General features: G+C 44.3%; 1 protein-coding gene across 1 annotated transcript in view; it reads right to left on the bottom strand.

The window, feature by feature from the left end:
* The window catches only part of LOC143123197 (uncharacterized), a 203,969-nt gene extending 194,962 nt beyond the window's left edge, over nucleotides 1–9,007 (bottom strand). The window contains exons 1-6 of the mRNA XM_076284393.1: nucleotides 8,944–9,007; nucleotides 7,521–7,660; nucleotides 4,915–5,028; nucleotides 4,077–4,190; nucleotides 3,777–3,860; nucleotides 1,192–3,078 (exon numbers count right to left, since the gene is read on the bottom strand). Coding sequence (XP_076140508.1) covers nucleotides 1,192–3,078; nucleotides 3,777–3,860; nucleotides 4,077–4,190; nucleotides 4,915–5,028; nucleotides 7,521–7,636 — 2,315 coding nt within the window. The 5' untranslated portion in view covers nucleotides 7,637–7,660; nucleotides 8,944–9,007. The remainder of the gene's footprint in view (nucleotides 1–1,191; nucleotides 3,079–3,776; nucleotides 3,861–4,076; nucleotides 4,191–4,914; nucleotides 5,029–7,520; nucleotides 7,661–8,943) is intronic.
* Nucleotides 9,008–11,662: the final 2,655 nt, after the last annotated feature.

Raw genomic sequence — 11,662 nt, 5'->3', positions numbered from 1 at the left:
TGTGACCATTTCTGGGTTGGGAAACAAACGCATGGGGAACTAATGTGAATTCACAAATGGCACAGAATATTCTGTAGAATGTTGTATGATTTCTGTGTTGATGAGTTGTGATTGGCCTAATGAGTTGCGTCATCACGTAACCATGGTGCCCCCTGTTGGCTGGTTGGATGCTGATGGTGTTGAACACGGAATGTCTGCCAACTCCTGTGTGGTCAATAAAAGTTATAAAGCCTCCGTCTGAGCCATTTAGTCGGGTCATTTTTCAGTGAGCCAGCTGGTAGTTTGTAAGGCCACTCACTCAATCCAGCGGTCATCAACAGGAGACTGTAATGCTTTTACCGTTTTATCTAGCTCATCAGAATAGTTGTAGGACATCTTCCATGACCAAATACAACCATGTGGTTTTATCTACGTAGCTCATCAGAATAGTTGTAGGACATCTTCCATGACCAAATACAACCATGTGGTTTTATCTACGTAGCTCATCAGAATAGTTGGAGGAGATCTTCCATGACCAAACACAACCATGTGGCTTGGTGTTCACCGAGTGCAGCCCATAGACTGTGATTTATGTCAAGAGGAAACGACAAACACACTTTCATTCTCCATGTGCTAAACCTACACAAATGATGTCACAAATGCACTTTATTTGTGTACACTGGACTTTAGCTAAGCTTGGTCACACACACACACACACACACAAACTGTTGACATTAAGCAGGCATGGCACAACTCTTGTCCGGTACAAAGGGCCTTGGTCAGACAGGTAACCAAGGACCCACTGGTCACTATGAATGTGTGTGTGTGGGTGTGTGCGTGTGGTGGGGGAATGTGTGTGTGTAGGTGTGTGTGTGTGTGTGTGTGTGTGTTGGAGAGTGAGTGTGTGATGGTGGCAGTGATGGTGACAGACAGCAGGTACAGTGTGTGAGTGTGTGTGTGTGTGTTGGAGAGTAAGTGTGTGATGTTGACAGTGATGGTGATAGACAGCAGGTAGTGTGTGTGTGTGGAGGTGGAGTATGCCTGTGTGTGTGTGTGTGTGTGCTGAATCTACAAAAATGCACACACACACACACACGCACACACAAACATACCGTACAAATACAGTTAATGTGGATGTCGTGTGTCCATCAACCAACACACACACACACACACACACGGTACAAACGCAGACACTCAGATAGTGTTACTTACAGAGCTGATGTGACTGCTGGCAGCACCTTCTGAAGAACGTCATCTGGACTGAGGAGTTCAGTCTGATCTTCCTCTGGTGTCTTTATGTACTTCTGCAGATCAAACTCAGCCAGCTGCTCTTCTGACATCTTAAACGTCTTCCATGTCTTAGTCTTCCACTGTCCTGGTAAGAGCAACTCTACATGCAGCTCTACTGAGCTCATTTTGTGCTCCACTACAGCATGGTGATTCAGCTCATTCAGACAGTAGAACAGGTTGATCCTTCTGTCTGAGCTACTCTGATCTCTGATCTTCTGTTTGACATACTGGACTGTTTGCTCTGAGCTATCTGATTGGCTGCTGCTCTGTGGCAGTAGGTGCTTTAAGAGATTCTGATTGGACTCCAGTGAGAGGCCCAGAAGGAAGCGGAGGAAAAGGTCCAGGTGTCCATTCTTACTCTGTGAGGCCAGGTCCACTGCAGTCTTGTGTAGGTCATGAAGTGTTGCAGCTCTGAACAGAGCAGAGAGCTGAGAGCTTTGCTGTTGGTCAGGCATGTTTCTCTGTCTGTTGCTGAAGCAGAGGAACACATACAGAGCTGCAAGAAACTCCTGGATGCTCAGATGCACAAAGCTGAACACCTTCCCCTGGTACAGCCCAGCCTCCTCTCTGAAGATCTGAGTACACACTCCTGAGTACACTGATGCTTCTGTGATATTAATGCCACACTCTCTCAGGTCTTCCTCATAGAAGATCAGATTGCCTTTCTCCAGCTGTTGGAAAGCCAGTTTCCCCAGTTTGTAAATCACCTCTTCATCTGTCTGATTTCTCTCTGTATACTTGACATGTTTCATGCTTGTCTGAATGACCAGGAAGTGTGTGTACATTTGAGTCAGAGTCCTTGGCATTTCTACTTTGTCTGATTCTTTTGATGTTTTCTCTACAACGGTGGCTGAAATCCAGCAGAAGACTGGAATGTGGCACATGATGTAGAGGCTCCTGGATGACTTCAGGTGTGTGATGGTTCTGCTGGCCAGGTTCTCATCACTGATTCTCTTCCTGAAGTACTCATCTTTCTGTGGGTCGTTGAATCCCCTTATTTCTGTCACCTGGTGCACACACTCAGGAGGGATCTGATTGGCTGCTGCTGGTCGGGTGGTGATCCAGAGGAGAGCAGAGGGAAGCAGATTCCCCTTGATGAGGTTTGTCAGCAGCACGTCCACTGAGGTTGGCTCTGTCACATCACAACACTTCGGGTTTGAGCGGCGGAAATCTAGAGGAAGTCGACACTCATCCAGACCATCAAAGATGAACATGACTCTGTGCTCTGAACTGTAGAAGACTCTGGAATCTTTGATTTCTGGGAAAAACTGCTGAATAAGATCCACCAGACTGAGTTTCTTCTCCTTCATCAGGTTCAGCTCCCGGAAAGGAAGAGAAAATATGAAGTGGACATCCTGATTGGCTGTTTCTTCAGCCCAGTCCAGAATGAACTTCTGCACTGAGACTGTTTTTCCAATGCCAGCCACTCCCTTTGTCAGCACTGTTCTGAGGGATTTGTATTGTCTGGGCTTAAAGACTGTGCCCTTCTTTTTTCCCTTATCCTTCAGGAAGCGTTCTTTTCTGCGTTTTTCCTCTTCCAGGAAGCGTTCTTTTCTGCGTCTGTCCTCTTCCGGTAAGCGTTTAAAGATGTCACTGCATTTGATTGGTCTGCCTCGTGCTGCTTGTCTCCAGGATGCCCTCTCTATCTGTCTGACCTCATGTTCATCATTGACCTCTCCTCTTCCCCCCTCTGTGATGTAGAGGTCTGTGTAGATCTCATGGAGGAGTCTGGTGTCTCCCTGCTGTGCGATTCCCTCAATCAGACACTGAAACTTCTTCTGCAGGTGGGATTTGTGGATCTGCTGAAATCTGTGTGTGAAAACCAAAACACATGATTTAAGAGTAAAACAAGGGTCAAGAGGTCAAGAACGCACATGCATACAATAGACCCCACACATTCACTCACTCGCACACACACTCACACACACACACACACACACACACACACACACATAAACATACTCTCTCTCTCTCTCTCTCTCTCTCTCTCTCTCTCTCTCTCTCTCTTTCTCTCTGTCACTTTCAACACATTTCATCTGCTGATGGATTTCTGTGTTTTAAGTCAAAGTTAACTATTTTATTTTACCCCAAAGAAGGGAAATTCAGGTGATCAAGGTGCAGAGATGCACACATTAAATACACTGAAACATACAGATAGATGAACACACAAATATGCCCCCCCCCCCCACAAACACACACACACACTCTGCAAAGGCAATAAATTAGCCTTTAGTATAATGTCTAAAATCAATGACTATTTCTTTTGTTTTGTTTAGAGCCATAGAGTTGTCTGAGCACCATTTGATAATGTGTTGTCAGGTTTTAGGTACCCACAAGGGCAGTGTCATCCACATATGTCAAGTAGGTGTGTGTGGGGGCGGGGCCTCGACACTGATTGGTGTAAAGTGTGTACAGGTATATAGGGAGACGACACATATCCTGCACATATATGTGACGACACATATCCTGCGCACACACACACACACACACACACACACACTCCTCACCTGCTAGCTCCATGGCAGGTGTGTTGTTCCTCAGAGAGGCTGGTGTTAGAGGCAGCACCCCCCTCCTCAGGAGCAGATCTTACTCTAGAGAACAAGCAGAGAACAACCTCCATCACACACACACAACCTCCATCACCACTTGAACTCATTACAATAATCACACACACACACACACACACACAAACACACACACACACACACACACCCACACACACACACACACACAGACACACACACAGATAATACACTCGTACAGATGTGGCTTTGTAAACCATAAAACTGTACCATGTACCAACTCACTTTGGATTAGACTGCGGTGCTCCACTGCTGAACTGGAGAGGGTTCATCATGGACCCATCACTCTTCATAGACACACAGCTGGGCACTGGAGACACTGACCTGTACGTCTGTGGTCTGGTTATAGGGAGAGATAACCAATAGATTTAGATAAAACATGTTTACAATGGTTACACACACACACACACTAGTGTTGCATGGTGTATCGATACTAGAAAGGTATCACGATGCCTTCACGCAAAAAACGATACGATTTCCGACGTTTTTAGAATCGATACTTTATTAAAATAATAACGTTCTGTGTGTGTGTGGACAGAGAACAACCTCCATCACCACATTAACTCATTACATTAATCATGCACACACACGCACGCTGATTTTTTTTTACTTTAGAATTAATATCACTCTCATTTAAGATTTAGCATTTATTTTCTATTTGGCTTGTTATGAAACTATGCACTGAACAACTTAAGCACAGCTCTGCTTTAAGAAACGTACATATGCATAACTTATATAAGAAACATATATGCATCCTTAGCATTTTGTGACACTAAATTGAAAAACTCGGGTGTTAATCTGACTATTTGTGGTATGCTAACTCTATTTATTTATTTATTTATCTGCCACAGTGGCTGGTATGTTGACCAAATTCACCCACATTTGGTGGGTGGGTGTTTGTGTGTGGGCGTATGTGTGTGTGTGTGTGTGTGTGTGTGCATGTGTGTGTGTGTGTGCATGTGTGTGTGTGTATGTCTGTGTGTGTGCATGTGTGTGTTTTCCTTTGCTCCTTCATACCACTTGCCATGTTGAATTGCATGTGACTGACATGTCTACTACTCACTTTAGACCTGATGGAACTGGTCCACTGCTGAATCTGGGCATATCCCTCATGGACTGTTCACTCTTCATGGACACACAGCTGGGCACTGGAGATGGAGGTCTGTGTGTCTGTGGGCTGGTTACATAAACAGACACAATAAACTGAATCACAACGCATTCCTCTGTGGATGATTGCATTTGTTCACACTTACAGTAATATTACAACAATGCATGCTCCATTTTAGAATTAATATCTCTCTCTCTATATATATATATATCTCTCACACACACTCTCTCTCACACACACACACATACACACACACACTACAGTGTGTTCCTAATATCATATCCCATAGTTTTCTATAACACATACATCTCTGCATGGTGTCCAACATTTAGGAGGTTAGACCTTTCCATCTCATCCATCCCATTTCCTGTGTGTGTGTGTGTGTGTGTGTGTGTGTGTGTGTGTGTGTGTGTGTGTGTGTGTGTGTGTGTGTGTGTGTGTGTGTGTGTGTGTGTGTCTGTCTCTACAGATCTGTGAGTTGGTGTGTGTGTTTGTGTGTGTGTGTTTGTTTGTGTGTCGTATTGCATGTGAAAACACTGGCATGATATTTCGTATAGAAACTACAGACTGATAATTACTCACTGTCTACAGGTCTGTGTGAATGCCTGTGTGTGTGTGTGTCTACAGGTCTGTGAGTTGGTGTGTGTGTGTGTGTAACTGTAAGTGTATGTCTGTGTGTGGATGTGTGTGTAGGGTGTATGTCTGTGTGTGTGTGTGTGTGTGTGTGTGCAAGTGTGTGAGTAGGTGGTAGGTATGTGTGTGTGTGCATGTGTGTGTCCGAGTCTGTGAGTAGGTGGTAGGTGTATGTGTGTGTGTGTGTGTGTGTGTGTGTGTGTGTGTGTGTGTGTGTGTGTGTGTGTGTGGAATCTAAGATCTAGATCAGGAATCTAAGTTCACTCTCCAGTCCCCCCCACCCCCCCCCCCCCCCCCCACACACACACACAGCGTGCGTCACTCAAACACACCCCGATATGGTCTATTCTTACCAGGTGTGTGTGTGTGTGTAACTGTAAGTGTATGTCTGTGTGCGGATGTGTGTGTAGGGTGTATGTCTGTGTGTGTGTGTGTGTGTGTGTGTGTGTGTGTGTGTGTGTGTGTGTGTGTGTGTGTGTGTGTGTGCAAGTATGTGAGTAGGTGGTAGGTATGTGTGTGTGTGCATGTGTGTGTCCGAGTCTGTGAGTAGGTGGTAGGTGTATGTGTGTGTGTGTGTGTGTGTGTGTGTGTGTGTGTGTGTGTGTGTGTGTGTGTGTGTGTGTGTCTGTGTATGTGTATGTGTGTGCGTGTGCGTAAGTGTATGTATGTGTGTGTGTGTGCGTGTGCGTAAGTGTATGTATGTGTGTGTGTGTGTGTGTGTGTGTGTGGAATCTAAGATCTAGATCAGGAATCTAAGTTCACTCTCCAGTCCCCCCCCCCCCCACACACACACAGCGTGCGTCACTCAAACACACCCCGATATGGTCTATTGTTACCAGCATGTACCTCATTTCCTAAGAGAGTGGTTGTGTGATTGTGTGTGTGTCTGTGTGTGTCAGGTCTGTAAGCAGGTGTGTGTGTGTGTGTGAGAGAGAGAGAGAGTGTGAATGAGTGTGTGTGTGTGAGAGAGAGAGAGAGAGACGAGTGAGTGTGTGTGTAGGTGTATGTCTCTGTGTGTAGGTGGTACGTGAACATTGGCTACCTTATGCATTATCATGTTTTTGTGAATTGAATTGCTTGGAAGAGCAGAAGAAATGCTACATATTATTATTGGACAAAGTATTCAGATCAGATGTGGAACAATATTGAGATTCCATTTAAAGGTATTGCTCAACACTGCTATTGGTCAGCTTTAACCAAATATGTTACTAATTAACCCAGGCTTGACTCCGCCCACTTTGTGCGTCTGACTCACTCTGACCACAGTGTTCACCAAAATACGCTGCCAAAATTGGGGTGCTAGAATGTTAGAATATGTTCTAGAATACTCTCATGCCCAGGCCTGTTCCCTACCAGTCCAATACTCTCATGCCCAGACTAGTTCTCTACCAGTCTAATACTCTCATGCCCAGACCTGTTCTCTACCAGTCTAATACTCTAATACTCTCATGCACAGACCTGTTCTCTACCAGTCTAATACTCTCATGCCCAGCCTAATACTCTCATGCCCAGGCTAACTTACCCTCCATCAGAGTGTGTGGGGACAGGTATGATGTGTACTGTATCTGTGGATTAACTTACCCTCCATCAGAGTGTGTGAGGGCAGGTATGATGTGTAGTGTATCTGTGGATTAATTTACCCTCCATCAGAGTGTGTGAGGGCAGGTATGATGTGTAGTGTATCTGTGGATTAACTTACCCTTCATCAGAATGTGTGGGGACAGGTATGATGTGTGCTGTATCTGTGGATTAACTTACCCTCCATCAGAGTGTGTGGGGACAGGTATGATGTGTAGTGTATCTGTGGATTAACTTACTGTACTGTATCTGTGGATTAATTTACTGTACTGTATCTGTGGATTAACTTACCCTCCATCAGAGTGTGTGGGGACAGGTATGATGTGTACTGTATCTGTGGATTAACTTACCCTCCATCAGAGTGTGTTGGTTTGCTGCTTTGTTGCACACAGCTGTGTGCTGCAGACTCTGGTCTGAGTGTCTCACTGTGACCTGCAGCCTCCTCTCTCTCCTGAGAGACACTCATCCTAGCAGCAGTGGGAGAGTCTCTCTGGGAATGTACATGAGACATATGCAGCTTTACGTCTTGTTTCATGTGTCACTGCATACTATAGATTATAGCTGTAGCTCAACATGAACCGCCATCTTTGTTTTTAGCACTCTGACAAGATGAAGAAACAGAAGAAATAGATGATGAAAGGAGCTCAACAACAACATGAAGAAAAATACAAACAGGCTCTGGACTTTAGAGGGAGTTATGATGCAGCCCACTCAGAAGTCCCCTTATGTGTACGGGATCAAGGCCGTGTGTTTAAACTGATGTTTTACTCCACTGCTCCACTTATAAAGGATCAAGGCCGTGTGTTTAAACTGATGTTTTACTCCACTGCTCCACTTATAAAGGATCAAGGCCGTGTGTTTTAAACTGATGTCTTACTCCACTTATAAGAGATCGTGGCTGTGTTTAAACTGATGTCTTACACAATACACATATTCATCCAGATAGTTTTTGTTACAACCATTTGTCGGTGTATAGGCCACTTCAGCCGTGGCCCACATGTTTTCCTACCGGTCGGAGTTCGAACCGGCAACCCTTCGGCTACAAGTCCGAAGCCCTAACCAGTAGGCCACGGCTGCCCCGTGAGTATCCTGGGGTATCCTACTACTGGCAGACAGATCATTGTCCACTTGCCTCCTCATGTGTTTGCCACTAACGCGACAACAGGCCTATGCTTTGACACTTTCAGGTTGCAGCCAATCAAATGACAGCATATCTAAACTGGTTGTACTGGAGATGTAGGCTATACACTTTATGAGGACGCTGAACGACTTCACAACAAAACACATAATACGAATGACTTCGCTAAAGTATTGGTATGGACAATTTCGCCATCCCAAAGTATTGGTATGGACATGTCCCTAATGCAAACCTATGCCCTTGCTGGTCACTGGCTAGCGCCCATAGTAGCCTATCCGGTTATGCACAACGATTGACTTGCGCTTGATTTCATAATCTGGCCCTGGTAAAGGAGTAGCCTAGGTTAACTCGATATGTTATGTTACAACGGAGCTAAATTAAGACATATAATTTATTCAGTGACCTCGGCTTATATTTAATGTTAGCAAGCCCGCATTTAACCTAGCCTACTAGTGATTTGTTAGGGCTAGGCCTACCCTAAAGGCGGAAATCTCCGTCGAAAATCTTTCTTAAACAACGACGACAAGTTCGCAACGAAATTCTAATTTGTTTAGCCTATTCCAAATATTCCACGTAGGCTACCAAAAACACAAACTGTATGGCAATTGGAACACATTAAAGAGTGGGGTTCTTACCTTAGGCTACAAACTGTGTTCCCTCGATACAGGACAAACTTAAAGACGCGGAGGTTTACTATTACTTTCGCTTTTACTTCAAAAGCCCCTCCCCTTGTGAAAGCGAGTTCAGATCGTAGCAGGGGCGCTTTTCAAAGTGAGGGGGACCAAATGGTGACCACAAATCCAGATAGTGAGATCAGGCTTCCAGATATCGGACCACTGTTTGATTGTTTTTAAAATATTGTAACGTCGGCGGCTCGGCGCGTTGGACTAGCCTATGTTGTTACAGTACGGACTCTGATACAGTGCATGCTGTGATGCAGGGGTGAACTTTGGGGTGTTTTACAGTATGTGTTATGCCGTTAATGTTTTAATGTCCGTGTTTTAGTGTAGCGTGTTACCCTTTTCGTTCTTCCTCGTGTGTGATCCGTTTTGTGTGGGTGGCTGCGTCCACTACTGTATGTGTAGTGTGTGTGTGTGTGTTGCCTAGTGTTTGCAGTAGGCTATTCGGTGTCTGTGTCCTTGCCCTCGTTCCTGCTGAATAAAGCTTGCTTGCTTTGAACAAAACTCTGGCTCCTGATCTACTGAACGTTTCAGTGGTGTCAGACGACAACATGGAGGCTTCTACTGATTTATCTGGTTATGTCTCAATTAAATTTAATCAAAAATGGTCTCTTCCCCAACCTCCAACTTTAGTGCTTCCCTACTTTCTAGCTGCAGTGCAATAAGTAGGTGCAGCTAATTAGGTCTTGAAATAGAAATTGAATATCATGGTGTATAAGTATAAGTATACTCTTTTGATCCCGTGAGGGAAATCTGGTCTCTGCATTTATCCCAATCCGTGAATTAGTGAAACACACTCAGCACACAGTGAGGTGAAGCACACACTAATCCCAGCGAAGTGAGCTGCCTGTTACAACAGCGGCGCTCTGGGAGCCTTGAGGGGTTAGGTGCCTTGCTCAAGGGCACTTCAGTCGTGCCTACTGGTCAGGGTTCGATCGAAAAATATTGTTTTATCATTAGTTGATAATATACATGATCTAGAATGACATCTATATAACATGACATACAATCCAAATAGTCTACAAGACACTTCAGAGTGTTACCCTTCATTTGAGACCAGGACTATGCTTCTACACCATCTATATAACATGACATACAATCCAAATAGTCTACAAGACACTTCAGAGTGTTACCCTTCATTTGAGACTATGCTTCTACACCAAGAGGTTGCCACACAGTAAGACTTTTATTGTCAGTAAGTATTTTGGGTAACCAAAAGTCCTATGGGGAGTTTCCAAAGGGCATTTTACAAAACACATGGGCATACTTTTGGCAAATAATGGTCTAAACCAGGCTTGGAATTTCACCATTTTAGGAGCAAGGCCACTTGGCCTTCAGTTGGGCATATTTGGTGGGGGGCACAAAGGCCACACGTCAGGGCACCAAGGCCAAACTTAACTATACAGTAGTAGGCTATTAAAAATGATCAAAGTTGTATTTAGCCTTTTCACTGCAGTAGACCTGAATCTCTGTATGAAACATTACAAAAACATGAACCATATATTACATAGAACTGTAAATCATCTGATCATCTAATATTTACAGATATCTAGGCTATATTTAACATTTATTTGATATTTGGCCTGATATGAAATCATGTATTGAACAATTTATGCACAGCTCAGCTTTAAGAAACTCAAATAGCCTAGATGCATGCTTAGCATTTTGTGATCATTAAGGCTACTTTCACAAACTCTTAGTCAGCTGTCCTCTGATTTACCAATAGCTAGGCGATATTTGTAACATTTATTTTGTATTTGGCCCGTTATGAAATAATGTGGAACAATTTAAAGGACAATTCCGGCGCAAAATGAACCTGGGGGTTAATAACACATTTGTACGAGTTCGACCGTTCGCTGGGATTTATTTTCATGCTAGTCGAATGTGACCAGTTTTATTGCAAACCGCTAATTAGTGTTTAACGCTAGCCTTCGGAGCACACGTACAGTAGAAAGAAATCGCTATTTCTATACCACTAACAAGGCTCAAAATAGCACCACACTTACACAGTAGCATAATGAGGGTCTCTACATGTAAACCGAAGCATTGAGAACTTTGTAAGTGTACAGGCAGTTTATTAAAAAGAAACACATTACCGTTCACGTCTGGTTCACATACAGGCAGGCGCCTTGGGAAAACGAAACTCTGGGATGTGAAGTGAATCTCATGTGAAACGTTGTTGCTGAAAGAAAGGACTGTGCAAAAGAGAAGCACTGAACGCAACAGGAGACATAAGAGATGGCAGGCTATTTGAACGAATTTGAAGACATCGAGGATGAACCCTTATTGGACGTCGGAATATAGCCTACCAACGAAGAGCTGCGGAGCTCCGTGAAAGGGCTATGAGAGAGAGAGAGCTACCTGTAGTCAATGCTGCACACAGCCTCGCACTTCTAGAAACTGTAGGCTACCTGCGGACATTGTGAAGCTATAGCCACCGAAGAGGAGTGCCTGTGTTGCATGGAGTGGGACCTGTTGCGTCTTGACCCCCAAGAGACGCAGTGTTTTGTAGAGTCTGAAGATTCCCCCTCATTGATAAACAGGGCTGTAGTTGAAACTTTTTTCCATGTCCCGAAAAGAAATTGGAGGCGGCGATCCATACCAGAGAGACCAGATGGACATCCACTAAGTAAGTACACTATACAAGTTATGTTACATCGGAGCTTATTTCTGA

The sequence above is a fragment of the Alosa pseudoharengus genome, unplaced genomic scaffold, assembly GCF_046254945.1.
Source record: "Alosa pseudoharengus isolate Yale_2024_CS ecotype anadromous, Long Island Sound unplaced genomic scaffold, YU_APseudo_1.1 YU_APseudo_1.1_scf_1, whole genome shotgun sequence".
Lineage (NCBI taxonomy): Eukaryota > Metazoa > Chordata > Actinopteri > Clupeiformes > Clupeidae > Alosa > Alosa pseudoharengus.
The sequence above is the reverse complement of the archived record's forward strand: the minus strand, read 5'-3'. Positions and strand labels throughout refer to the sequence as shown.